The 26,094-nt window shown below is 53.5% G+C and overlaps 2 protein-coding genes across 11 annotated transcripts in view; one reads left to right on the forward strand and one right to left on the reverse strand.

Moving 5' to 3' along the window:
- Window positions 1-12,305, forward strand: GLI1 (GLI family zinc finger 1). Of its 7 annotated transcripts, none has more exons than XM_054445704.2 (12): window positions 141-270; window positions 3,707-3,833; window positions 4,041-4,133; window positions 4,720-4,915; window positions 5,157-5,301; window positions 5,653-5,742; window positions 5,834-5,971; window positions 6,286-6,435; window positions 7,370-7,534; window positions 8,030-8,260; window positions 9,467-9,734; window positions 10,353-12,305. In XM_054445704.2, the coding sequence occupies exons 2-12, from the start codon at window positions 3,734-3,736 to the stop codon at window positions 12,095-12,097; spliced, it is 3,321 nt and encodes a 1,106-aa protein (XP_054301679.1). In that variant the 5' UTR covers window positions 141-270; window positions 3,707-3,733; the 3' UTR covers window positions 12,098-12,305. The 7 variants fall into 7 exon arrangements, with proteins under 7 accessions (XP_063528906.1, XP_063528907.1, XP_063528908.1 ...); XM_054445705.2 differs by having other exon boundaries at window positions 4,750-4,915; XM_063672836.1 differs by lacking the exon at window positions 3,707-3,833 and having other exon boundaries at window positions 1-270.
- Window positions 12,300-26,094, reverse strand: part of ARHGAP9 (Rho GTPase activating protein 9) — a 16,355-nt gene continuing 2,560 nt past the window's right edge. Inside the window, exons 2-19 of one of the 4 annotated variants that reach the window (XM_054445720.2) lie at window positions 19,792-19,856; window positions 19,153-19,353; window positions 18,603-18,820; window positions 17,521-17,742; window positions 17,218-17,331; window positions 16,933-17,025; window positions 16,642-16,703; window positions 16,416-16,506; window positions 16,122-16,217; window positions 15,884-15,982; window positions 15,526-15,667; window positions 15,334-15,441; window positions 14,918-15,016; window positions 14,669-14,746; window positions 14,466-14,519; window positions 14,085-14,219; window positions 13,647-13,752; window positions 12,300-12,725 (exon numbers count right to left, since the gene is read on the reverse strand). In XM_054445720.2, coding sequence (XP_054301695.1) covers window positions 12,554-12,725; window positions 13,647-13,752; window positions 14,085-14,219; window positions 14,466-14,519; window positions 14,669-14,746; window positions 14,918-15,016; window positions 15,334-15,441; window positions 15,526-15,667; window positions 15,884-15,982; window positions 16,122-16,217; window positions 16,416-16,506; window positions 16,642-16,703; window positions 16,933-17,025; window positions 17,218-17,331; window positions 17,521-17,742; window positions 18,603-18,820; window positions 19,153-19,222 — 1,959 coding nt within the window. In that variant the 5' untranslated portion in view covers window positions 19,223-19,353; window positions 19,792-19,856 and the 3' untranslated portion in view covers window positions 12,300-12,553. Of the gene's footprint in view, window positions 12,726-13,646; window positions 13,753-14,084; window positions 14,220-14,465; window positions 14,520-14,668; window positions 14,747-14,917; window positions 15,017-15,333; window positions 15,442-15,525; window positions 15,668-15,883; window positions 15,983-16,121; window positions 16,218-16,415; window positions 16,507-16,641; window positions 16,704-16,932; window positions 17,026-17,217; window positions 17,332-17,520; window positions 17,743-17,846; window positions 18,395-18,602; window positions 18,821-19,152; window positions 20,057-26,094 lie in introns of those variants that run through there. The other 3 variants (XM_054445719.2, XM_063672844.1, XM_063672843.1) reach the window with 3 other exon arrangements.

Here is a 26,094-nt window from a genome sequence, read left to right on the forward strand (position 1 = left end):
GGCGAGCGGGAAGAGCGGCGGCGAGCCAGCGGCTGGAGCGAGAAAAAGTTTTTGCAAAAGGAAAAAAAAAGTTTGCGCTTCTCGCGGGTGGTCCGGGCTTGCGGCCCGGCGGGCTGGGCCGGCGGGAGGGCTGGGGGCCAGGTTGGGGGGGTGGGGGTGGCATCGAGGCTGCGCTGCCGTGGCCCTCTCCGCCCCCCCTCCCCACCGCACACCCCCCAGCCCAGACTCCAGCCCTGGACCGCGCATCCCGAGCCCAGCACCCAGACAGAGGTGAGAAGGGGGGGCAGGCGGGGGACCACCTGGGAGCAGTGGGGGAGGGGGCCTGAGGGGATGCTCAGCTTCCTAGGGACTCATCCCAGACCCGGGACATAGAGTCAAAATAGGGGTGGAAGAGCCTGGGGTGAGACATTAGAAACTCCAAATTTTTCACTTGTATCTTTCTCTGTATCTTCCTTTTCTTCCCTTTTTTCTTCTGTCAGTCTGTGTATCTCTGTCTCAGGGAACCGTGGGTCTTTGTCTCCGCCTCTCCCATGTATTAGAAATATCTCACTTTCATGCGGTTAAGCTGAAGAGGCTGGAGGGATGGCTAGCTGGAGGTCTGCGTTGTAGAGAGGGAACTCCAGGTGTGTGTCTGCTCCTGGGGCAGGAAGACGTCAGTGTTTCTGAAAGGAAGGGACTGCAAAGGAGGGAGCTCCAGGTGGGGTGGGGACGGGTGTGTGGGAGGCAACAGAGCCACTAGGGGCCAGCCAGGCTTGAACCCTTGACCTGTCTTGTGACAGATGTGCCAGTGGATGCTTGTGCTTTAGGGGAAAGGAGTGTCTTCTGGACTTGGAAGGGGGCTGGGGGTGGGGGGCTGTCCAAGGTCTAGTGAAGGCCCTAGAATGACCCCAGGCAATTTGGACTCCTGAGTCCCAAGGGCTGTGGGCAAGGCGCTCAGGAGGAGCCGGGGAGACCTTGTCTTGACCCTCTGACCTCAGGACCACCGGGGCAGTGGGAGCCAGCCGCAGGGAGACCCCTACCGGGGCTGGGCGGGACCACTGGTCACTGCCAGCCTGTGTATCCCTGTTGGCCCCCCGCCCAAACGGGAGCTGGGGATCGAGGCCCCTCCTCTGGCTCAGACCACCCTGCCTGCCCTTGCTCCCCGCTCTGAATCCTCTTTCAGGTCCCATGACCCCGAAACAATCAGCACTGGGCAGCTAGCTTTCGGGACAGGATTAGGGAAAGGGGACCCCGTAGAGCCTGAGGACTGAGGGTTTTAGGGGTCTGGAGAGCTGGGGTCTTCTAGGATAGGTCTTTACGTTCCAGTAGAGGGAGAAGGCGGGCGATATGTAAGGGTCGGAATAAGTGTGGTCTTCCCTAGGGGGCGGGGTCCAGAGACCTCTCCCCCTCCGCCATTATCTCCCTGGCATCCCCGCCCTTGACGTCACCAGGGGGTTCCCGGGGGTCTGGAGGGGTTAACCCTTGGGAAGCCGGCTGCTATAACCAGCAACCTAAGGTGTCCGGGCCCCTCCTCCTCCCCATACACACTTAATTTTATTGACCCAGTCACTTTCTCTCCTTTCTCTCCCCTATACTTTCTGGATTCTTCTCCCTTTCTAACCCCAGCAACGGGGACCCCCACTCTCCAGTAGTGCCCCCCTGGGCGCCACTGCCTGCTTTCCGGATGCGCTGAGAGGAGGAGGGAAGAATGTGGCCCGCCCCTCAGCCCCCACGCCTATGGCTCGCTCGACTGGGCTCCCGGGGCGGGCGGGGGGAGCGGAGCCGTCTGCAGCCAGTGCCTGCGGCGGCGACTTGGGTGGGCCGAGGAGGCACGGGGGCGGGGAAGGCGGGACCGGGAGTAGGGGGGCGGAGCCGACTCCTGGGAGTTGGGGAGCGGGGGTGCGAGGGGGGACGCTGGAAAACAGGGAGACACCGAAGATGGTTTAGGGCTCCGGCAGGGGAACCCTAGAGCTCCCTGTCCCATCCCGAACTCTCACACTCCAGAAAAACTTTACCGAAGCTAAAAAAGTTGGCGACATTTTCCTTTTACTAGCCTGAAGGGGAGATGTGGGTGGGCTGTGGCACGCGTGGGCGAGGAGAGGTGTAGCCCCATTTCCTTGGAGGCTCTTCGGCGGCTGGGCAGTGGGGCAGAAAGATGACTGAGTAGGCAAGTTTGGGGGAGTCTCTAGTGTTTGGGGGATCATTTGCGAACTTGCCTCCTTCCCCTGGGTGAGTCATAGAGGGAAGGAGGCGGGAGAATTGTTCCCCCATACAGCTGCCAGCCAGCTGTGCCCCCCGCCCCCCAACATTAGTGCCAAGGTCGAGTTGGGAGGTCTTGGATGCAGGATCCGCATCTCGGTTGGAAAAGGAGGAGTTAGGAAGGGTACAGCCCAGGCTGCCGGGCCGGGCTGGGTCGCGGGGTCCGGGTTCCGCTCCCCATCTCACCCCGCCCTCACCCTTAAATCCCAGCATCCCGGGATCACCCACCGCGCCGGCCGGCCCGGCCCGCTCCCGGTGGTTCTCCACCCCACCCCGCCCCACCCCACCCTCATTCCCGGGAGACCGGAAAACCCGGGCTGGAGTCAAAACTGGAGTTTGAAAAGAAAAACGGACAGCAGCACCTTCTTCCTCGCTACGCTCTTATAACGATCACGTTGTTTTTTTCATTCTCTCAGAGTCTCCCCTCATACTTCCTTTCCTGTTCCCCCAAAACCAAAAAGATTAGGTGGGCCCGATTTAAACTACCCCAGAATGACACCAGCTTTCACCTTTGTACCCAACAGACCCAGAAGACTCCCCTCAGGAACCTTACCTCCTCCTCCACACTGTTTTCTGTCTAAGAGGGCAGATCGCTTGTGCTCCCCTCCTGGCCCCACCTGGCTCTGTGTCTGGACTGTGGCTAGGGCTCCCTCTGCTGGACACTGCAGAGATTGTACACGAGCTGTCCCTGGGGAGGGACACGAGAAGAAAGGGGAAACCGGATCTAGCAGAGCCGCCCAGTGCTTGAAGTCAGATCCATCACACGAGTTCTCCCGTCCCACCCCTCAAAGCCGGCCCAGGGTTAGAGCAAGAAGAATTAGAGGGTCCATGTTACTAAACTCATTTGAAGTTAATATAGGCACAATTAGTCCAAAACATGCCCTCTACACAGACCACACAGGCAAAGCTCCCACCCAGTTCCCAAGAAGATCCCCAGAGTACACAGACTACAAGACTGCCTCTGCCTTTCTGGGACATCATTTCCCCTTACCCCCTCCCTCACTCAGCGAGTGATGCTTTTTTTTTTTTTTTTTTTTTGAGACGGAGTCTCGCTCTGTTGCCCAGGCTGGAGTGCAGTGGCGCCATCTCGGCTCACTGAAACCTCCGCCTCCCAGGTTCAAGCGATTCTTCTGCCTCAGCCTTCCGAGTAGCTGGGATTACAGGCACCCGCCATCATGACTGGCTAATTTTTGTATTTTTGTAGAGACGGGGGTTTCACCATGTTGGCCAGGCTGGTCTTCAACTGACCTCAGGTGATCCTCCCGCCTCAGCCTCTCAAAGTGTTGGGATTACAGGTGTAAGCCACTGTGCCCAGCCCAGTGATGCTCTTTTCAACTCGATTTCTGTGGCAGAGGTCTTAGAGGGGCGGGGGACACCAGGGATGTTCTGCCCAGGATTCTGTGCCTGAGACTGCTGTCTGACCGTCTCTATTTGCCTCCACCTTTATAACTACCTTCCCTTTCTGCAGTGTCCCCACACCCTCCTCTGAGACGCCATGTTCAACTCGATGACCCCATCACCAGTCAGTAGCTATGGCGAGCCCTGCTGTCTCCGGCCCCTCCCCAGTCAGGGGGCCCCCAGTGTGGGGACAGAAGGTCAGTGTATATACCAATCCCTGGGCCTTGAGGATTTGGCAGATCTCCCACTTGGGCCCACCCCCACCCCATGCCAGTTTCCTATCTACAGGAGGATTTGAGGCCCCATGTCATATGGACCTAGAATCTGGGATCAGGTCATGTCTGGGGTTTTAAGGTGAGGCTTACGTATCCTCCATTCCCATTCCAGCTGTCTCTTTTTTCTAGGACTGTCTGGCCCACCCTTCTGCCACCAAGCTAACCTCATGTCCGGCCCCCACAGTTATGGGCCAGCCAGAGAGACCAACAGCTGCACCGAGGGTGAGGGCTCAGGCAACACCTCTTCCCTTTCTGCCCCTCTCTGACTTGTTCTGAAAGAGAAAGTGGGAGGGCAGGGGATCTCACTTGGAGGAGGAGATGCTTGGAGATGTGAGGCATCAGAGCACCATCGAGAAGTCACAGATGGGGCTGGGTGCGGTGGCTCACGCCTGTAATCCCAGCACTTTGTGGGGAGGCCGTGGCAGGAAGATCACTTGAGGTCAGGAATTCAAGACCAGCCAGGCCAACATGGTGAAACCCCGTCTCTACTAACAATACAAAAATTAGCCAGGCGTGGTGGCATGCACCCGTAGTCCCGATTACAGGGAAGGCTGAGGCAGGAGAATCACTTGAACCCGGGAACGCGGAGGTTGCAGTGAGGCAAGATGGTGCCACACACTCCAGCCTGGGTTACAGCGCATGACTCTGTGTCTCTCACAAAAAAAAAAAAAAAAAAAAGTCACAGATAGCATCAATAGGGCAAAGCAGAATCAAGTATCATTGGTTTTGCCAAGTCAGGACCCATAGGTTAGGTGCATGGAGAGACATGCCCCTTTACCATATCCATCTCCGCTGTCTCCTGCCCCAGGCCCACTCTTTTCTTCTCCCCGGAGTGCAGTCAAGTTGACCAAGAAGCGGGCACTGTCCATCTCACCTCTGTCGGATGCCAGCCTGGACCTGCAGACGGTTATCCGCACCTCACCCAGCTCCCTCGTAGCTTTCATCAACTCACGATGCACATCTCCAGGAGGCTCCTACGGTCATCTCTCCATTGGCACCATGAGGTACAGTCACCCCGGGCCAAGAGGCCCCTAAAGCCCCTACCCAAGTCCATTAAAAGTCTCAAGCCCTCAAACTGCCTAATCCTATTTGAATCCTTGTCATTTCAAAGACAACTCTCCTCAGTACTTCCCTGGGACTGCCTCAACCACTACAAATCCCAAGTCTTCCAGAAATCCTCCAAATAGCCCAATCCCTCCTGAGACTTCCTAATTGTCTTAAGTAACTGCCTCCTCTCCTCCTCAGCCCATCTCTGGGATTCCCAGCCCAGATGAATCACCAAAAAGGGCCCTCGCCTTCCTTCGGGGTCCAGCCTTGTGGTCCCCATGACTCCGCCCGGGCTGGGATGATCCCACATCCTCAGTCCCGGGGACCCCTCCCAACTTGCCAGGTGAGAGTCCCCATATTGCTACCTGATTTCCCTCAGCTCAGGGTGGGTGGGTGGTGGACTTTGTAGGGGAAAGGTGAAGGAAGGACAAGGGATATAAGTTTTCAGTACTAGAAAAGTAAAGAGGTGTGGGTACTGGGGTTCACTCCTTGCAGTTGAGTCAGATGCTTCCAAATGGGATCCCACCTTTTGCCCATCCCATTCACCAGTGTAGTCTGAGGATGAAGTCCCTTCCAAACCCAGGAGGTTCCAGCTGCTTGGGTGGGGGCACTTAGGGCAGGAAGACCTGGCTTGGTTTCCTCTTCCTTCTGCTTACTTCCACCCTCATCACTGTCATCTCTTCCCCTGGGGAAGCTGAAGTCTGAGCTGGACATGCTGGTTGGCAAGTGCCGGGAGGAACCCTTGGAAGGTGATATGTCCAGCCCCAACTCCACAGGCATACAGGTAAGGGGATGGGCGGGAGCTTTACCTCTGGGACCTGAGCAAAACTAAAACTGTCACCCAAGTGACCCTGAGATTGCCTCTCTTGCCCTAGGATCCCCTGTTGGGGATGCTGGATGGGCGGGAGGACCTTGAGAGAGAGGAGAAGCGTGAGCCTGAATCTGTGTATGAAACTGACTGCCGTTGGGATGGCTGCAGCCAGGAATTTGACTCCCAAGAGCAGCTGGTGCACGTGAGCCCCAGGGGGTAACAGGAATGGCTAGCCGGAACCTTTAGGAGATTCTGAGTGGGACATGGTGGAATCTGGCTGAGGGCAGGAGGTCAGAGGAGACTGAGGTTGAATGCTCACTTGGGTAGGCAGAAGCTCAGAAGTTGTAGCTTTGCCTTAGGGAGCTGGAAGACCTGAGATGTGAGATATGATATTGTTCCTGCCTCTTCCTCCTTGAGGTGGAGTCGTGGAAGAGGAACAGGGGGTGAAGGGAAGGTCTGTTCTGGACCTCGGGGGCATGGGAGAGCCTTGGAGAGCCTTTGTATCTTCTCCCTCAGCACATCAACAGCGAGCACATCCACGGGGAGCGGAAGGAGTTCGTGTGCCACTGGGGGGGCTGCTCCAGGGAGCTGAGGCCCTTCAAAGCCCAGTACATGCTGGTGGTGCACATGCGCAGACACACTGGCGAGAAGCCACACAAGTGCACGGTGAGGCACCAGTGTCCCAAGTCCAGGGTCTCTTCCTAAATCGGGGCTCTCCTTCAAGGTAGGGCCCAAGGCAGACTTTTGCTTTTATAAGTCCTTTCTTCCATAAACAAATATTAAAAATAATGTTTGTGTGACTGTGTTGGCATAAAGATGAATATGATGATATATATTAAAACACTCTTGGACCTAAAAGCTCATTTTTTCCCTTGATTTTAAAAGACATTAAAACAGGCCAGGCACGGTGGCTCACACCTGTAATCCCAGCACTTCGGGAGGCTGAGCCGGGCAGATCACAAGGTCAGGAGTTCGAGACCAGGTTGGCCAGTATGGTGAAACCCTGTCTCTACTAAAAATAGAAAAATTAGCTGGGCGTGGTGATGGGCACCTGTAGTCCCTGCTACTCGGGAGGCTGAGGCAGAAGAATCACTTGAACCCGGGAGGTGGAGGTTGCAGTGAGCCGAGATGGCGCCACTGCACTCCAGCCTGGGCGACAGAGCGAAACTCCGCCTCAAAAAAATTTTTTTAAAAAGACATTAAAACATGTTCATGGGCCTCTTAAAGTATTGTCGGCCTTCAGTACTGTGCCTGCTACTCTGCCTAATGGATAAACCCTGCATCAAGGACAACAGCCCGTTCCCCCAAGACGACCCCATCTTGGGACAGCCTAAGATCCCCATGCAGAGAAATCTGCCCTGGCTTGGTCAGAAGATGCTCTAGCATCTTTATATTCCCAAAGGGAGAGTGCCTCCAACTGCTTCCCTTCTCCAAGTTCTTGCCTGCCCTTGGCCCCTAGTTTTGGGAATTCTCTTGAAGCCCCAGTGCCTTTCATGTTGAGTTATATTCTCTGATGTGTGTCCTTTTGGAGACTGAGGGTTCCTTCCATCTCCATGTCCTCTGTCTGAGAACTATCCTTTGACCCCCTCCTGTCCCCCAGTTTGAAGGGTGCCGGAAGTCATACTCACGCCTCGAAAACCTGAAGACGCACCTGCGGTCACACACGGGTGAGAAGCCATACATGTGTGAGCATGAGGGCTGCAGTAAAGCCTTCAGCAATGCCAGTGACCGAGCCAAGCACCAGAATCGGACCCATTCCAATGAGGTGAATGCCCCAACTAAGAGACCCTCCCCTCTTGAGAAGCCACCTACCAGGGAGATTTCCCCTAAGAAATCCCTTAGCCCAGCACCCACTCCACAGAGGTGAGTCCCCCTCCCCACATAATTCGCCCAGAAAAGGCTTTTCTGAAACCCAGAATTTCCACTTAACCACTTCTCCTCCTACCTCTAACCTCTAACCAGCCAAAGGGCTAACCTAAAAGATGCCATCTAGAGGAGACCCCTGATCCCTCCAACCCCTGGATTTATGGGACCTCACAGCCCTGGGTTCACCCCCTCATCTTTCCCAGGCTGTCAGTTTTCCTAACCCTCCACTTAATCTCTGCATCTTTGACTCCCACCCGAGGCCTCCACCCTCCTTACTTCCTTTGGTGCTGTGTGCTCCTCCCCTGCCCCCTGTGTTGTCACCACTTTTTCCCATTTCTTCTGCATTCTTCCGCTTTGACCCGTTTGCCTTCTGTCTCCACTCTCCACTCAACAGAAGCCGTATGTGTGTAAGCTCCCTGGCTGCACCAAACGCTATACAGATCCCAGCTCGCTGCGAAAACATGTCAAGACAGTGCATGGTCCTGACGCCCATGTAACCAAACGGCACCGTGGGGATGGCCCCCTGCCTCGGGCACCATCCATTTCTACAGTGGAGCCCAAGAGGGAGCGGGAAGGAGGTCCCATCAGGGAGGAGAGCAGACTGACTGTGCCAGAGGGTGCCATGGTGAGAGAGCCCAGGCAACCCTCACCTCCATACCCCAGCCCACCCTGTGGACATCTTTCTAGTTACTCTTCCCAACCCATCCATTCCCTCCTATAGAAGTCACTCTTCTGTGACCAGTCTGCCTGTCTCTTGTCTTAGTGTTGCTCTTTGGGCTTCCCCAAATCTAGAGGTTTTAGAATCTTTCTCTGTCTCACTCTCTCACTCTCTCTCTCTCTCCTTCCTTCCTTCCTTCTTTCCTTCTTTCCTTTCTTCCTTTCTTTCTTTCTCTCTCTCTCTCTCTTTCTCTCTGACAGGGCCTTGCTCTGTCACCCAGACTGTAGTGTAGTGGCATAATCATAGCTCACTGCAGCCTCAAACTCCTGGGCTCAAGTGATCACTACAGGCACACACCATCATGCCTGGCTAATTTTTCTTCTTTTTAGAGATCAAGTCTTGCTATGTTGACCAGGCTGGTCTCAAACTCCTGGCCTCGAGCGATCCTCCCACCTCATCTTCCCACAGTGCTGGGATGAGCCAATGCTTCCAACCCAAACTCTTTCTTTTTTTTTCAGACAGAGTCTCGCTCTGTTGCTCAGGCTGGAGTGCAGTGGCACGATCTCGGCTCACTGCAACCTCCGCCTCCCGGGTTCACGCCATTCTGCCTCAGCCTCCTGAGTAGCTGGGACTACAGGCGCCTGCCACCACACCCGGCTAATTTTTTTGTATTTTTAGTAGAGACGGGGTTTCACCGTGTTAACCAGGATGGTCTTGATCTCCTGACCTCGTGATCCGCCCAGCTTGGCTTCCCAAAGTGCTGGGATTACAGGCGTGAGCCACCGCACCTGGCAACTCTTTCTTAAATAGCACTTAGTATATGTTCCAAGCCTTTTACATGTATAATTTCATGTACTCCTCACAGCAACTTCATGAGAAAGGGACTCAGTGTTCCCATTTTCAGATGAAGAAACTCAGGCATAGAGAAATAGCCCAAGGTCATAGAACTAAGAGCAAGAATTTGAGTTCAGCCAGTCCATGCTCCAGCCTAGGTTCTTCTCATCAAATGTCTCACATTCAGTTTCCTCCCCCATCTCTTACCTGCTTAGCCCTTTCTACACTTACAAGCTTCCTTGGAACCCCAGCAGTCATTGGGACACAGGCTTCAGCCATTCATCAAGTTGAAGGAGCTGTGGGGAAGGGTATTGCCCTCAGACCTCATCTTCTCCACAGAAGCCACAGCCAAGCCCTGGGGCCCAGTCATCCTGCAGCAGTGACCACTCCCCGGCAGGCAGTGCAGCCAATACAGACAGCGGTGTGGAAATGACTGGCAATGCGGGGGGCAGCACTGAAGACCTCTCCAGCTTGGACGAGGGACCTTGCATTGCTGGCACTGGTCTGTCCACTCTTCGCCGCCTTGAGAACCTCAGGCTGGACCAGCTGCATCAACTCCGGCCAATAGGGACCCGGGGTCTCAAACTGCCCAGCTTGTCCCACACCGGTGAGAGCTGGATGTGGGACGTGTGGCTGGGGTGAGATCTGGACCTGCCCTGAGGTTGAGAGGAGGAAGTCACCCTTGAGGGCTGTCACACAGCACTTTTGTATAATTAGAAAATGATCTCCTTCCTCAAGACACTTTCCATTTATCAGAAAATAGTTGTGATGTACAAACATGCAAAGGCTAGCCAGGCACGGTGGTGGGCACCTGTAATCCCAGCTACTCAGGAAGCTGAGGCAGGAGAATTGCTTGAACCTGGGAGGCAGAGGTTGCAGTGAGCTGAGATTGCGCCACGGCACTCCAGCTTGGGCAACAAGAGCGAAACTCTGTTTCAAACAAAACAAAACAAAACAAACCAACAAACAAGTATGCAAAGGCTATGATGCGAATGCTGTTCCCTAGAATTGTGCAGCATACAACCTGCACAACTGTTCATAGCGACCCTGAATCCTTGGTAACCCAGAAACAGAATAGGCATGGGAGAAGTAGGAGACAGAACTGACTGGTTAGGGATAACGAGCTTACCCCTAGGAATCCAGGACAAGGCTGTTGCATGGAGGAGGCAGGGTGAGATTTAGGAAGCTCCTTGACTATCCTACCTTTTCTCCCCATCACTTGCAGGTACGCCTGTGTCCCGCCGCGTGGGCCCCCCAGTCTCTCTTGACCGCCGCAGCAGCAGCTCCAGCAGCATCAGCTCTGCCTATACTGTCAGCCGCCGCTCCTCCCTGGCCTCTCCTTTCCCCCCTGGTTCCCCACCAGAGAATGGAGCATCCTCCCTGCCTGGCCTTATGCCTGCCCAGCACTACCTGCTCCGGGCAAGATATGCTTCAGCCAGAGGGGGTGGTACTCCGCCCACTGCAGCATCCAGCCTGGATCGGATAGGGGGTCTTCCCATGCCTCCTTGGAGAAGCCGAGCCGAGTATCCAGGATACAACCCCAATGCAGGGGTCACCCGGAGGGCCAGTGACCCAGCCCGGGCTGCTGACCGTCCTGCTCCAGCTAGAGTCCAGAGATTCAAGAGCCTGGGCTGTGTCCATACCCCACCCACTGTGGCAGGGGGAGGACAGAACTTTGATCCTTACCTCCCAACCTCTGTCTACTCACCACAGCCCCCCAGCATCACTGAGAATGCTGCCATGGATGCTAGAGGGCTACAGGAAGAGCCAGAAGTTGGGACCTCCATGGTGGGCAGTGGTCTGAACCCCTATATGGACTTCCCACCTGCTGATACTCTGGGATATGGGGGACCTGAAGGGGCAGCAGCTGAGCCTTATGGAGCGAGGGGTCCAGGCTCTCTGCCTCTTGGGCCTGGTCCACCCACCAACTATGGCCCCAACCCCCGTCCCCAGCAGGCCTCATATCCTGACCCCACCCAAGAAACATGGGGTGAGTTCCCTTCCCACTCTGGGCTGTACCCAGGCCCCAAGGCTCTGGGTGGAACCTACAGCCAGTGTCCTCGACTTGAACATTATGGACAAGTGCAAGTCAAGCCGGAACAGGAGTGCCCAGTGGGGTCTGACTCCACAGGACTGGCACCCTGCCTCAATGCCCACCCCAGTGAGGGGCCCCCACATCCACAGCCTCTCTTTTCCCATTACCCCCAGCCCCCTCCTCCCCAATATCCCCAGTCAGGCCCCTATACCCAGCCACCCCCTGATTATCTTCCTTCAGAACCCAGGCCTTGCCTGGACTTTGATTCCCCCACCCATTCCACAGGGCAGCTCAAGGCTCAGCTTGTGTGTAATTATGTTCAATCTCAACAGGAGCTGCTGTGGGAGGGTGGGGGCAGGGAAGATGCCCCAACCCAGGAACCTTCCTACCAGAGTCCCAAGTTTCTGGGGGGTTCCCAGGTTAGCCCAAGCCCTGCTAAAGCTCCAGTGACCACATATGGACCTGGCTTTGGACCCAACTTGCCCAATCACAAGTCAGGCTCCTATCCCACCCCTTCACCATGCCATGAAAATTTTGTAGTGGGGGCAAACAGGGCTTCACATAGGGCAGCAGCACCACCTCGACTTCTGCCCCCATTGCCCACTTGCTATGGGCCTCTCAAAGTGGGAGGCACAAACCCCAGCTGTGGCCATCCTGAGGTGGGCAGGCTAGGAGGGGGTCCTGCCTTGTACCCTCCTCCCGAAGGACAGGTATGTAACCCCCTGGACTCTCTTGATCTTGACAACACTCAGCTGGACTTTGTGGCTATTCTGGATGAGGCCCAGGGGCTGAGTCCTCCTCCTTCCCATGATCAGGGGGGCAGCTCTGGACATACCCCACCTCCCTCTGGGCCCCCCAACATGGCTGTGGGCAACATGAGTGTCTTACTGAGATCCCTACCTGGGGAAACACAATTCCTCAACTCTAGTGCCTAAAGAGTAGGGAATCTCATCCATCACAGATTGCATTTCCTAAGGGGTTTCTATCCTTCCAGAAAAATTGGGGGAGCTGCAGTCCCCTGCACAAGATGCCCCAGGGATGGGAGGTATGGGCTGGGGGCTATGTATAGTCCGTATATGTTTTGAGGAGAAATTTGATAATGACACTGTTTCCTGATAATAAAGGAACTGCATCAGAAAAAAATAACATGCCGCTTTATGTATTATTATGTTGGGGAGGAATGATAACAGGGAACAAGGAGAGAAGCAGGGGTTAATCCACTCACTTTCCTCTTAAAGGAAGCTCCCTCACCCATCCCAACACCTCAAGTCACACTCATGAAGATAGAGACAGTCATTTGGGAGATTTAAAGGGATGTCCTCAAAACAGAACACCAGCCTCTCACCACCAGAGATGACTGGAAATATGTTTTCTCTTCTTCCTTCCCTGCGTCAGGGGAAGAGGCTGGTGAAGTTGGTGAGCATCAGCTGGACCAGCTGCCCTGGGTAGAGAGCATGGGCTGCTGGGTCAGATGTCTCCTGCTCTGGCCGAAACAGGGTTGGTCCAAACACAATTCCCAGGTTGTGGGGTGTCATGCGATTCTTATCTGAGTGTGCTATCACCCTGTAAGCAAAGGCCAAGGAAGAGGATATATGGCAGCAGCTTGCCACTTCATAGCAATCTAACCCTTCAAAGTTCTGAGCAGGGAAGAGTTCACTCTGGGATTCCTCCACGTGGTGACAAAAAAACCAAGAAGACACAAGGGGAATGGAGATGGACCAGTGGAGAAACCTTCAGGATACAACCTGAAGATACAACTGCCTCTTCCGGCTTCAGGGGCTGCCCCAAGAGTTCTGTCTGCTCACAGTTTGGGAGTCTTTAATTCAAGTGGCCATCCTCTCTCAGAAGTCACTGCCCAGGCCCAGTTCAACCAAAGAAGCCATCAGCAATGTCCCAATGGGAGACAAAGAGGCAGAGGGAAGGGAGAAGTAAGATTTCCCTTATTCCTTTCACAGCATCTTGGTTCCATTTCCCCACTTGATGCTGACCTTTAGGTTTTGATCTAAAGTCTTTGACGGGCACGGTGGCTTACACCTGTAATCCCAGCACTTTGGGAGGCTGAGGTGGGTAAATCACCTGAGGTCAGGAGTTCGAGACCAGCCTGGCCAACATGGTGAAATCCCATCTCTACTAAAAATACAAAAATTAGCCAGGCGTGGTGGCGGGCATCTGTAATCCCAGTTACTCGGGAGGCTGAGGCAGGAGAATCGCTTGAACCTGGGAGGCAGAGGTTGCAGTGAGCTGAAATTGCGCCACTGCACTCCAGTCTGGGTGACAGAGTGAGACTCTGTCTCAAAAATAAATAAAATAAAAAAATAAAGGTTTTGACTCTGGTAATATGCTCCTGCACAGAGGTTGCCTGTTTCCTCACCTGCCCATTAAACTTAGGTGCTTCCCTACCTTCACTCCACCTGCACAAAGTCCTTGTGGCATTCCCCACTCCACCTTTCCCCAGCATGAACAAAGAGGTTCAGTCTTCCTGACCTGCATAAATGCTCCAGGAGGTACCGTAGAGTGTCATGGTTGGGTTTTGGCATTGAGCCTATTAATTCTTGTATCTGAGAGAGGCACTGCTCTGATTCGGAGAGTGCTAGAGAGAGTGATGGGAAAGGCATGGTAGTAAGGTTAGGGAAGGTGCTAGGACAGGGTGGGTAAATTCACTGCTCTTTCCCACAGGCATGGAAGACATCATTAATCTAGCACGGCTTTCTTTTTCACACAGCCCAACTATAGCCTCATAATTCTTTTCAATTCAGCCCTCTAAACATTCACAAAAAAAGCAACTGGAGTAGGCACCTGAGTTGAACGTTATTTTCCATCTCTAAGGTCAGAATGGGAAAGAAGAGTATAAGGGACCTCTATTCTATTATTTACCGCCCGTGTCCCCATATCAAGGGTTCTTTCCAAAGCTCCAACCCTTACCAAGGGCAGCACGGAAATGGGGCAGCAGCAGTGATGGCACCAGAGGCTGAGGCAGCTCCCGGAGAAAAAGCTTCAGGGCTCCGGTGACCACATGAATGTCTTCCCACTCAGTACTGTCCAAATCTAGCCGACCTTCTGGAGGGAGAAGGAGGTATAGGGGCTCATGAAGGGCCAGAAAGATCTAGAGACTGAGAGATTGGAATTTCTGGAGAAATCCAGTCAAAGCAGACTATAGGAATGCCTAGAAGGTCTGCAGTGGGGCAAGGTAGCTAAGGTGGGAATGAGGACAACCCTCCCAGGAGTGGTACATGGGGGTTTCCACGGAAAGCAAAGAGGATATGTGGAAGTTTTAGGGGTCTGAAGGGTATTCCATGTAAGTACCTTGTCCTGGCTGTTCTGGGAACACATACCTCCCATCGGAGGTGACCGCACGCTCTGCAACATGAATGAGAAGAGATCAGGAGCTAAGACATACACTTCCAGCCTGATGGCCTCTCTGTTCTGCCAGCTTCCCCATATAGGACCGCCCATGGTTCTCAGGCAAGACATTCTTAGTACAACCACTGGCCCACAAGCCTTCTCACCTCTGTCCACCAGAAAGCGAAGCTTCTGGACCACTGCCAAGTTCCCGCTCACCCGATAAATGCCATCCACATCTAGACCTGGGAGATGAGGAAGGAGTAGATGAGGACTGCTGCTTGAAAGTGTGTGTGGTTAGGGACAGAAGGGTGGAGAGAAAAAGGGCAGTAGGAAGACTAGGTAGAATGAGGGAGGCAGAAAATTCTAGGCCTTAGCCTGTTGGAAGAGGATTCGGGGGTCTCTGAGAAAATGACCTCTTTTATCCACAGCAGCAATGCAGAGCCGCACAAAGCTGGGCACCGTGTCTCCTTCCCGCTGGCAGAGTGATTCCAACTGGCAGCCGAACACCTGATCTGGGGAAGCAGAGTGAGGCGGGAAGCCAGTGCCAGCGTCACTCACAGGAGCTCTTCTCAGCATAGGTCTTTATCCTTAAGTGAGGCTGGTCCTCCTGGCTGCCTGTGCCAGGCTTGGGCAAGGAAATACACTCCACCCCCCTTCTCCTGCTTCAAACAATCTGGCAAAGGGGTACAGGTCACCCCGGCTTCTCCCCTAAACAATCTGGGGTAGTGGGAAAGCAGCAGTCACAGAAGGTTGTGGTCTTGTTCTGGGAAGCTCTGCTCTGAGCCTCGCTGGAGTTTTCTTATCCATGAACCCGGCCCAGCCCCCTCACCTCGGAGCAGACCCCGCTCCTGTAGGCTTTGTAAGGGCGGTCTCTTCGCGATGAGCCGCTTTAGTTTGTTGCGCACGCGGTTCTGCTCGGTGCCTTCGGGCCCCCGAACTGCAGGAGGCAGGTAGAGCGGGGCGTGAGCGCCCGGGAACCTCGCTGCGCTCCCGGACCCTCCCTCCCCAGCCCGCGCCTCACTGGAGCTCCGGCGGCTGCTGAGGCGCAGCAACGGCTTGGACACCGGCTCCGACTCCTCTTCTTCGTCCTCCCCGGCGCTCAGCTCCGCCAGCTCTGCGGGTCCAGAGCCCGACAGACGCAGCTCCAGGGGGTTCTCCCGATCCTGGACCCGGGGCGGGCCGTGTCGAAGGTGAGAGAGGAGAGAAATCTGCACCCCCAGCTGAACTCTGACCCACTGCCAGGGTCCCACGTCCCGGCCCAGGCCAGGGCTCTCCACCGAGCCCACCCTGGCTCCACTGCTCCTGACTCCTATCGTTCCTACCCCACTCCCTTGATCCCGGCCGGCCCAAGCCTCCCTCCGGGCCTCCACCCATCTAACCAGCCGCTCGATGACAGTCCGCAGCGCGCGGTGCCAGGCTCGCAGCTCTGTCTCGTGGTCCGACTGCAGCAGGAACTCGTGGCCAGGGACCGTGCGGATCTGAGGGCCAGGCGGGGAAACGCTCGGGTCAACGGGGAGGAGTATGAAAAGCCGGGAGACCTAGCTTGAGGCCTGCGCGGGAGATTGGGGGCGCCCTCGGGTCGGGTGGGGCCTTGGGGACGCGCGGGAGGGCGCTCACGTGCAGGACGTTGCGGCGGCTGGACAGGTGGCGGCCGTGCGCCAGAGCCGCCCCGCGCAGGTCCACGCTACTTTCCGGCCGGCTACCCGCTGGCCCCTGACAATGAGGGAGGAAACTGAGGCCACGGTGTTGTTTCCTTCACTGCTTCCCTCTCCCCGGTGGGCTGTGAGGAGGTGGGAGGCTTCCTCACTTCTTTACCTTCCTCTGCACCGCCCTCCCCGCTGCCGCCCCCCACATTGGCGTGAGGCGGTAGGCAGCGCCTGCACCCCTCCTGCGCCTCTCGCTCACACTCACCCAGCCCGAGGAGGGCGCTGTCGGCGGTGGCTCTCGGTAGAACACCAGGCTGTTACCCGTTAACACCACCCAAGACGGGCCCCAGTTCTTCCTGCGGGGACAGAGAGGGGAGGTAGTGGTAGCGAACAGGTCATTCTAGAATGACACGGGGAGGGTGCTCTTCCAACACCCTGCTCTACCCTATGGAGTTGACAGCCCAGGCCCTAGCTGTATTCCCGGTTCTCACCTGAGCTTGCGCCCCCCTTGGGCAATCTTGGTCATGTTGAGCAGACCCGACTTTTCCACCTCCTGGGAAGTGGAGGGAATGGTATCTGTAAGTCACCCTGCGCCCTCCACAGTGGCCACGGCTTTCCCTAGGGGGTCTCCCAGGAGTGAAGTCCCTTAAAGTTGCTGGGGGAGGGCTGGGTAAGAGGATATTCAGAAAGAGGAAGGTGTTTATGTGGAGCAGGAAAACGGGGGTGGGGGGGGAGGTGGGGCAGGGAGGATCTTGGCCTTCACAAAGAAATGGGAGATTCACATGGGGGTCGTCCAGGAGCTGCGGCAGAGGTCGAGGGGCCTGCAAGGCTGGAGGATCAAGCTGCGAGGTGCGTTGGCTGAGGCTGAGTGAACCCTAGGGGAGAGGATTGGAGAAACAGGTGGGGAAACCCTGGACTCAGGGATCCCTGGCTGAAGGAGGAAGAGGGGTGGGATACCGGTGAGAGGTGGGGGGTGTGGTGGGGAATGGAGAATGTCTTACACAAAACAGAAAGTCATAACAAGCTGGCTTTTTCTGCATGTGACCGGGAGATGGGAGGGATCTCACCTGTGGGTCAAGAGGTTCTGGGGTCCTTGTGTCAGATCTGAAGCCCTTTGCCTGAGGTTGCAGGACATCATTGTTCCTCTTCAGGGTCTGTGTCCCCTCCATGGAGCCAGGGTTCTGGGTTAGGGGAGGAGGAAATAAAGCTACATCCAGATGCCACCTCTACCCACTCTCCACACCCTTCTTATACTTGGCTGATTCTTCTGATCTTCTGAGAGCCCCAGAGAGAAAACACACTACCTTGAGGTTCAGCAGGGGAAGGAAGAGCTTGAGGGGACAGTGGAGAAGCAGGAGGTAAGGTCTCACCGTCTCGCTGCGACTGCGGCGCGGGGGCTTCCAGGACTTGCAGCCAGTCAGTGAATTTATGTAGAAGCAGCGTCCAGAGTTGGGGTCCAGGTGCTGCTCCCAGGCATCCAGCCTCTGCAGCAGGGGGCATGCAGGGCCTGGGGGTGGGGACCGAGGACAGAGGCGAAGGTCCACCAGGTTACAGTACACAGGGGGCTCTGACATGAGGGGCTGGGGGCCTGCCTGCCAGAAAAAGGGGAAGAAGGAGGTGGTCATTCTGCCTGTTGCCCTTCCCATGCTTCTCTTGGCCTTCCCACCTCCTGCTCCCTCCCCCATTGTCTTCTCACCGCCAGCTCTGGGCTGAGGTGACCCAGGTACTGGGGGAGAAACCCCAGGTCCCAGCTGCTTTTTAAAAATTCTCTCTCTCACAGTTTTCTTTGCTCTTCTCCTCACTTCCTGTTGCCAACTTCCCGCCTCCCCTACCCCACCCCCACCTCAGGGCCACAGGAAAGGGGAACAGGCTTTTTGTGGGGTGGGGGGAATGTTGAAGGGGGTGCCCCACCCTCATATCCTGCAAGGTAAAAGAAGACAAAGAAGGGTCTACAGAAGGGAGGAGGAGCCCCTTTTCACCCACTGTTAAGAAAGAGAGGGAAGGGCTGGGCAAGTCACATCTCTAGAGAAGACCTGCTGTGGCCTATCAGGCAAGCAGAACACAGAAAAACCCTGCCCTGGGCTAGGAGTCTGGAGGAAGGAAGAGCACAGGGCTGGCCTTTCAGTGCTTCCACTGCGCCCTGTGCCCTGTCCCCTCGGGGCCTTTGGTACCTGCTGTCCCTTCTCACCTCCTACCCAGTTTGCCTCTCGGCTGCCTCTTTCTCCTCCTTGTTCAGAGTCAACTGAATGCCGTGACCTCACAGATGTCTCCCCACACCACCCCAGCCACTCTCCACCACATTAACTTGCCTTTGTAGACTTATCAGTAGTACCAAGGGTTATCTTATTTATTTGTTTTTGTGTTTGTCATCCCCAGGGGAGTCCCCTGAAGATAGGGGTGCTGTCTGTCCTGTGCCTAGAACAGGGCCCAGCTCAGAAGAGCTGTGACTCACTGTGCTGGCACTGGCTTCTGACAGCAAGTCTTCCTGGGAGAGGGATCTTCCACTTGGTCCTTCCTGGAAAGGCTTCAGAAGGCTGGGCCTCAGATTGTCAGTGCTGACGCTCCTACACATTTTGGGGGGAAGTGGAGGAGGCTGCTCCGAGCTAGCCTGAGCCCTGCTTGGGAGGGCCTGAGACAACTCCTCCAGGGAACCATGAAACAACTTTGGCCCTGGAAACAGAAAAGGGGAGGGTGGGTGGCAGGTGATCAGAGGTGTTGTTGTAACTGGGTCCCCCATCTTGGGAACTCACAGGGAAGTCAAGAAGGGCAGAGGGAGGATGTGGAAAATGGCATGAGACCTAGAAGCCTTAGGAATAGGAGGACAGGCAGTGGGGTGAGGATGCCGTGGCGGGGGCAAGAGGTAGGCTGATCAAAGAAAAACAAGAGAAGACGGTTAGCAGAAGCTTGATGGAGGGGGACCTCCCAAAAATTCCCAGAAGCCAGGGAGGTAGGAAGGTGATGGGAGGTAGGAAGGTGAAGGGAGAGGGCTTAGCGCTACTCACCAGGAGTCCAGAGCAATTGGCCGGGGATGACGGTAGTTGGAGTCTGGGAAGGGATGGATTCCTCTATCATATAGGCTGCTGGGACGAAGATGGGTCGAGAGGTGGAGGGAGCTTCTAGGCGTCTTGCCAACCACCAGTCGGAGTTGGTCTTTCGAAGCAGTAGGAACCTGTCCCCTTCAGCCAGAGACACCTGCCGGCCATCTGCCCCAGTATAAGTAAAGGCATAGAGGGCACAGAGCTGGGATCCCTGAGGAGGGCTTCGGGGGCCCAGCCCTAGGATCCCCCAGGAACTTGGCCACCACCGGCTGGATAGCATTGTAGCCAGCACTGTCATCTGTGGGAAAAAGGGACACTGGAGACCCAGAAGGGAATAGGCCTGGCTGTCTCCAAGGAGAGAGACATGGTTCTAGGAGCAGTGTTGCGGGGAGGTGAGGACGGGAGCCCTTGAGTTGGGGGAGAGGGTAGAGCAAACAGCCTGGTGAGGATCGGTGACAGGTTTTGGGGGCTGAGAACTCCTGGTGGTGTCTGGTGAGGAAGTATGTAAGTAACATGAGAGAGGATGTGGTCAGCAGGGCTGCATGGCCGGCAAGGCAGGAAATTAGAGGAGACGACCTAGGCCAGTAGTTTTCCTCCAAGTACCTTGTGGGGCCCATCAGAAGATTCAGGGGCAGGAGTTGGTCCTGGGTAGTGGTGGGAGTCTTGAGCTGGACACAGGAAGGAGATAAGAAGAAAGAATCAGGTTCAAGACAGAAACAGGGAGACACAAGGTTAATGACAAAGACAACAATGTGTGTTATTCTTTATTAAATTTATGCAAGCATCAATGTTTCCGGTACCAATCACCTCAGACCATAGCTGCGTGCTTCCTGTGCAGACTCAGAGAGACATGGTGACAGAGAAACAGAAAGCCAAATAAATACCAAGACCAAATCAGAGAGAAAGACAAAGTGGGAGAAACACAGAGGGATTCGGAGTTGAAATATCACCACCCTCCCAATCCAGGACACGATTTTGGGAGCTGAGAAGCCTTGATACTGTCTTGTATACACAAACCTCTTGAGGCGGGAGCTACTTTAGTGTGTGGGTTCATTCGTGCTTTTTTTTTTTTTTGAGACGAAGTCTCGTTCTTGTCCCCCAGGCTGGAGTGCGATGGCGCAATCTCGGGTCACTGCAACCTCCGCCCCCCGGGTTCAAGTGATTATCCTGTCTCAGCCCCCCGAGTAGCTGGGATTACAGGTGCCTGTCACCACACCCGGCTAGTTTTTGTATTTTTAGTAGAGACAGGGTTTCACCATGTTGCCCAGGCTGGTCTAGAACTCCTGACCTCAGGTGATTCACCAACCTCAGCCTCCCAAAGTGCTGGGATTACAGGTGTGAGCCACCGTGCCCGGCCTCATTTATGCTTTTATCAAGGATTGATTGAGTGCCTCCTGCGTGCAAGGAGCAGTGTCAGGCACTGGAGATGAGAGAAGGGAATGAGCCCTTTTGGAGCTTAAGGAGAGACAGACCTTAACTAATGACACAATAACCTTAATAATTACAATTGAATCAGGGACAATGGACAAGTAATACAAGATGCTATGACAGGTAGATAGGGGACTGATGTCAGCTTCTCCTTGGTGGAAGGTGGGAACTGATCTTCCCTGGATTACCAGCATTTTGAAACCCACACTTCTGCTTCTGCCTTACCTGACCACTCCTCTTTTCCCCTTCTCTCAGCTTCTCCACTGCACAATTGTGAGGCTTTCTGTTTGGGTTTGGAGAGGTGGGTTAAGGAGCGAATGCCCCTCCCCACTGGTGATATCAGAGAACCAGCTCTCTTCCCCTGAGGGCTGGGTGGCTAGTACTGGGCTTCTGCCTCAGTGATCTTCCTAGTTTACTTCGCTTCAACACATGGAGAACCCTACCCCTCAACTCTTCCTTCCCACTTCCAAAATAGTGTCTAATTTCACCCATTTATTCACTTATTCATTCATTTGGTGTTCAGTGCTTGAATCCACCCTTTTTTTGCCTTCTCTGAAACTCTCTCTCCTATACTTTAGCTTGTTTTTGTTAGCTTCTTCGCATTCACTTTTAAACATATCCAAGTCTCTCCCGTCTTTAGACAAACCTCCCCTTACTGGGCTTTCTTCTTCTCTTTTTTTTTGAGACAGAGTCTCGCACTGTTGCCTGGGCTGGAGTGCAGTGGCACAATCTCGGCTCACTGCAACCTCCACTTCCCAGGTTTAAGCGATTCTCCTGCCTCAGCCTCCTAAGTAGCTGGGATTACAGGCGCCCGCCACTACGCCTGCTATTTTTTTTGTATTTTTAGTAGAGACAGGGTTTCACTCTGTTGGCCAGGCTGGTCTCGAACTGCTGACATCGTGATCTGCCCACCTTGGCCTCCCAAATTGCTGGGATTACAGGCGTAAGCCACCACGCCCCGCCTCTCTCTTTCTTTTTACAGTCAAACTTCTTGAGTTGCCTGCACTGTATAGGGGATCTCCATTTCCTGTCCCCTCACTTGGCCACCTTTTCAAAGTCACTCCTCAACAGAGTCACCCCCAACCTTGCCTGAGCATGCTGCAGTCCTTATGCAGTCCTTATGTTGCTTGACATCTCAGTAGCAGGCAACACAATTGACCTTTCTCTCCTACAAACACTCTGCTGGTGTCCCTCTTACCTTTCTAGCAGTTCCTTGTCTGTGGCATGAGAAATAACCTTCCTCTGCCTGTTCCTTAAACCACAGAAGCCTATCTGAGATCCTGTGCCCTGTGCTTTCCGCACGCCCTCCCTGGTTGGTCTTATTCTCTCCCCAGCTCAAATGATTTCCATATGCTGCTAAGGACTGTATCTTCAGTCCAGATCTTTCTCTGGGGCTCCCATCTAATCCACTGTACACCAAAAAATCCACTTGAGTATTTTGCCGGTACGACAAACTCAGTATGAACCAAATCGAACTTATCAGAGAAACCTGTTTCTCTCCCAATACCACTATTTAGTTTAATATGAAATCAATAAATATTGGCCTGGTACAGTAGCTCACACCTATAATCCCAGCACTTTGGGAGGCCAAGGCAGAATATCACTTGAGCCTAGGAGCGTGAGGTGCAACATAGTGAGATCCTGCCTCTACAAAAAAATTTTTTTTAATTAGCCAGGTATGGCAGTGTGTGCCTTGTAGTCCCAGCTGCTTGGGAGGCTGAGGTGGGAGTATCTATTGAACCTGGGAAGTTGAGGCTGCAGTGATGCGTGATAGTGCCACCGCACTCCAGCCTAGGCGACAGAGTGAGACCCTGTCTCAAAATAAATAAATAAAACAATTTAATAAATATTTATTGAATGTTTACTACCATATATGCCAGGCAGGAACTATGTGCTAAGCATTGTCAATTAAGATGGTAAATATGGGGCCAGGTGTGGTGGCTCACATCCAGCTCAATCCCAGCACTTTGGGAGGCTGAGGCAGGCAGATCACCTGAGGTCAGGAGTTCAAGACCAGCCTGGCCAATGTGGTGAAACTCCCATCTCTAATAAAAATACAAAAATCAGCTGAGCGTGGCGGCAGGTGTCTGTACTCCCAGCTACTCAGGAGGCTGGGGTAGGAGAATTGCTTGAACCCAGGAGACGGAGGTTGCAGTGAGCTAAGATCGTGCCACTGCACTCCAGCCTGGGTGACAGAGCAAGACTCTGTCTTAAAACAAAACAAAAAAATATGATCCCTGCCCACTCGCCCACTCATAACAATGAAAATACAATGTAATAATGATCACTATAATAGAGGAAATACTATCATCTGTTGTAGCACATAGAAAGTATGCCCTACTTCCCATGCCAGAAACCTAGCAGCCAACCTGAATTTATCTTGTTTCCTCGCCACCCACATTGATTCAATTGATTACTGAACACTTTAATTTATATTTTCCCAATCTACCTACTTTTATCCCCACAACTACCACTTCTTTAGCCTGGATGATATAATTTCCTAACTAGTCTCATTGCATATAGTTCTCATTGCATATAGTTCTGGCTCCCCTTCCATCCATTCCTGACACAGCAACCAGAGTGACCTTTCTAAAACACATATACCCTGCCACTCTCCTGATTTAAACTTTCCACATTTTATAATGTCATTTACAGATTCCCTCTCTACCCTTTTCACAGTCTCCACCAAAAACTCCTCATTGCAGTCTTATGCGAATTCCTCACATTCTTAAAGTGCACTGAAATCTTTGATCCTTTGCATACGTTGTATCCTTTGCCTGAAACATGTCCCTTCTCCAGTCCCTCCAGTCTTCACCTAGACAACTCTTACGCATCACTGAGATCTCAGCTGAAAGGTCACATGCACAGGAAAGCATCTCAGCCAGGCGTGATGGCTCACACCTGTAAACCCAACACTTTGGGAGGCTGAGGCGGGCGGATGACTTGAGGTCAGGAGTTTGACACCAGCCTGGGCAACATGGTAAAACCCCGTCCCTACTAAAAATACAAAATTTACCTGGGTGTGCTGGCCCAGCTACTGTAGTCCCAGCTACTTGGGAGCCTGAGGCACAAGAATCGCTTGAACCTGGGAGGCAGAGATTGCATTGAGCTGAGATCATGCCACTGCACTCCAGCCTAGGTGACAGAGCAAGACCCTGTCTCAAAAAAAAAAAAAAAAAAAAAGGCCGGGTGCGGTGGCTCACACCTGTAATCCCAGCGCTTTGGGAAGCCGAGGCAGGCAAATCACAAGGTCAGGAGTTCGAGATCAGCCTGGCCAACATGGTGAAACCCTGTCTCTACTAAAAATACAAAAAATTAGCTGGGCGTGGTGGTGGGTGCCTGTAATCCCAGCTACTTGGGAGGCTGAGGCAGGAGAATTGCTTGAACCCGGGAGGCGGAGGTTGCAGTAAGCCAAGATTGCGCCACTGCACTCCAGCCTGGGTGACAGTGCGAGACTCTGTCTCAAAAAAAAAAAAAAAAAAGCATCTTTTCACCCATTAGAGGGGCCGTAACTAGGAGGTATGATGGCAGGCTTTGCCTCCTCTATCATAACTTTCATCACACTTTAAGGATTATTTGATTTTCTGACTTTCAGGAAGTCTGTGAGTGCTGCCAAGGTAGCAGAAGCCCACATCCATTTTGTTGATAACTGTACCTTCAATGCCTTCTACAGTCACTTCTACAGTGATTTCTGGCATAAAGTCACATCTTTGTGCCTCAGTTCCCTCATTAGTAAAATGGGGATGAGACACCTACCTCAGTTTGTTTGTTTATTTATTTATTTTAGACAGAGTCTTGTTCTGTTGCCAGCCTGGAGTACAGTGGTGCAATCTCGGCTCACTGCAACCTCTGCCTCCCAAGTTCAAGCAATTCTCCTGCCTCAGCCTCCCAAGTAGCTGGGATTACAGGCATGTGCCACCATGCCCAGCTAATTTTTGTATTTTTAGTAGAGACGGGGTTTCACTATGTTGGCCAGGATGGTCTCGAACTCCTGACCTCAGGTGATCCGCCCGCCTCGGCCTCCCAAAGTGCTAGGATTATAGGTGTGAAACACTGCGCCCAGCCTATTTATTTATATATTTTTTGAGACAGAGTCTGGCTCTGTCGTCCAGGCTGGAGTGCAATGGCACGATCTCGGTTCACTGCAACCTCTGCCTCCCAGATTCAAGTGATTCTCCTGCCTCAGCATCCTAAGTAGCTGGGATTACAGGCATGCACCACCACACCCTGCCAATTTTTTGTATTTTTAGTAGAGACTGGGTTTCATCATGTTGGCCAGGTTGGCTTCGAACTCCTGACCTCAGGTGATTTGTCCGCCTCGGCCTCCCAAAGTGCTAGGATTACAGGCATGAATCACCACGCCCAGCCTCTTGGCTAGTTTTAGAAACTATTTTTGGTCAGGAGCGGTGGCTCATGCCTGTAATCCCAGCACTTTGGGAGGCCGAGGCAGGTGTGTCACCTGAGGTCAGGTGTTTGAGACCAGCCTGGCCAACATGACGAAACCCCGTCTCTACTAAAAATACAAAAATTAGCCGGGCGTAGTGGCAGGTGTCTGTAATCCCAGCTACTAGGGAGGCTGAGGCAGGAAAATCGCTTGAACCCAGGAGGCGGAGGTTGCAGTGAGCCAAGACCACACCACTGCACTCCAGCCTGGGCAATAAGAGTGAGACTCCGTCTCAAAAAAAACAAAAACAAAAAAACTATTTTTTTTTATGTTGCCCAGGCAGTCTTGAATTCCCGGGCTCGAGTGATCCAGCTGCCCAAAGCACAGGGATTACAGGCATAAGGCACTGGGCCTGGCCTAGTTTTCTGTTTGTTTGTTTGTTTTGTTGTTGTTAATGTAACAACAGCCATTTTATTATAGTTTAACAATTGTACAGGTATGGAGCAGAAATTTGGGTAGGGCTCAGGTGGGTGATTCTTCTGTCTCATGTGGCCTTGAGACCCTACCAAGGGTGACTTAAGAGTTTTCAGTGGGCAGACAGGCTGGTCTGGAAGGCTTCACTCACAAGTCTGGCACCTTGGTAAGGATAACTGGAATGCTGGGATTAGCTGGAGCTGTCAGACAGAATATCTACATGAGACCTCTCTAGCATGGCAGCTCAAAGTGGTAGGATTTCTTACACGGCAGCTCAAAGCTACCAGTGTGCTAGATAGCCTGCAACTGAAGCTGCAAAACTTCTTATGGCCTAGCTTCAAAAGGCCCAGAACCTCCATAGAATTTTCTGAGATCACATATAAAGTGCTTAAAACAGTGCCTAGCTCATAAGTACTATTAGATATTAATTATTCTTAAAATAATATAAAGATGAATAAGAAGCGTCCCTTTCTCAATAACGGGTATGTGCTTCCTTGCATAATATATACTTATTGCCAAACTCTTAGCCATCTTGAATCTCAATTTTTTTTTTTTTTTTGAGACGACGTCTTGCTCTGTTGTGCAGGCTGGAGTGTAGAGGCACGGTCTCAGCTCACTGC

Source organism: Pongo pygmaeus, chromosome 10, assembly GCF_028885625.2.
Source record: "Pongo pygmaeus isolate AG05252 chromosome 10, NHGRI_mPonPyg2-v2.0_pri, whole genome shotgun sequence".
Taxonomy (NCBI): domain Eukaryota; kingdom Metazoa; phylum Chordata; class Mammalia; order Primates; family Hominidae; genus Pongo; species Pongo pygmaeus.

Excerpts from the sequence above, each read along its gene's own strand:
- GLI1 (XM_054445704.2), top strand. The coding sequence starts at position 3,734 with ATGTTCAACTCGATGACCCCATCACCAGTCAGTAGCTATGGCGAGCCC. Across the intron at positions 4,916-5,156 it reads CTCTCCATTGGCACCATGAG|CCCATCTCTGGGATTCCCAG; the intron begins GTACAGTCACCC and ends TCTCCTCCTCAG. Across the intron at positions 7,535-8,029 it reads ATCGGACCCATTCCAATGAG|AAGCCGTATGTGTGTAAGCT; the intron begins GTGAATGCCCCA and ends TCCACTCAACAG.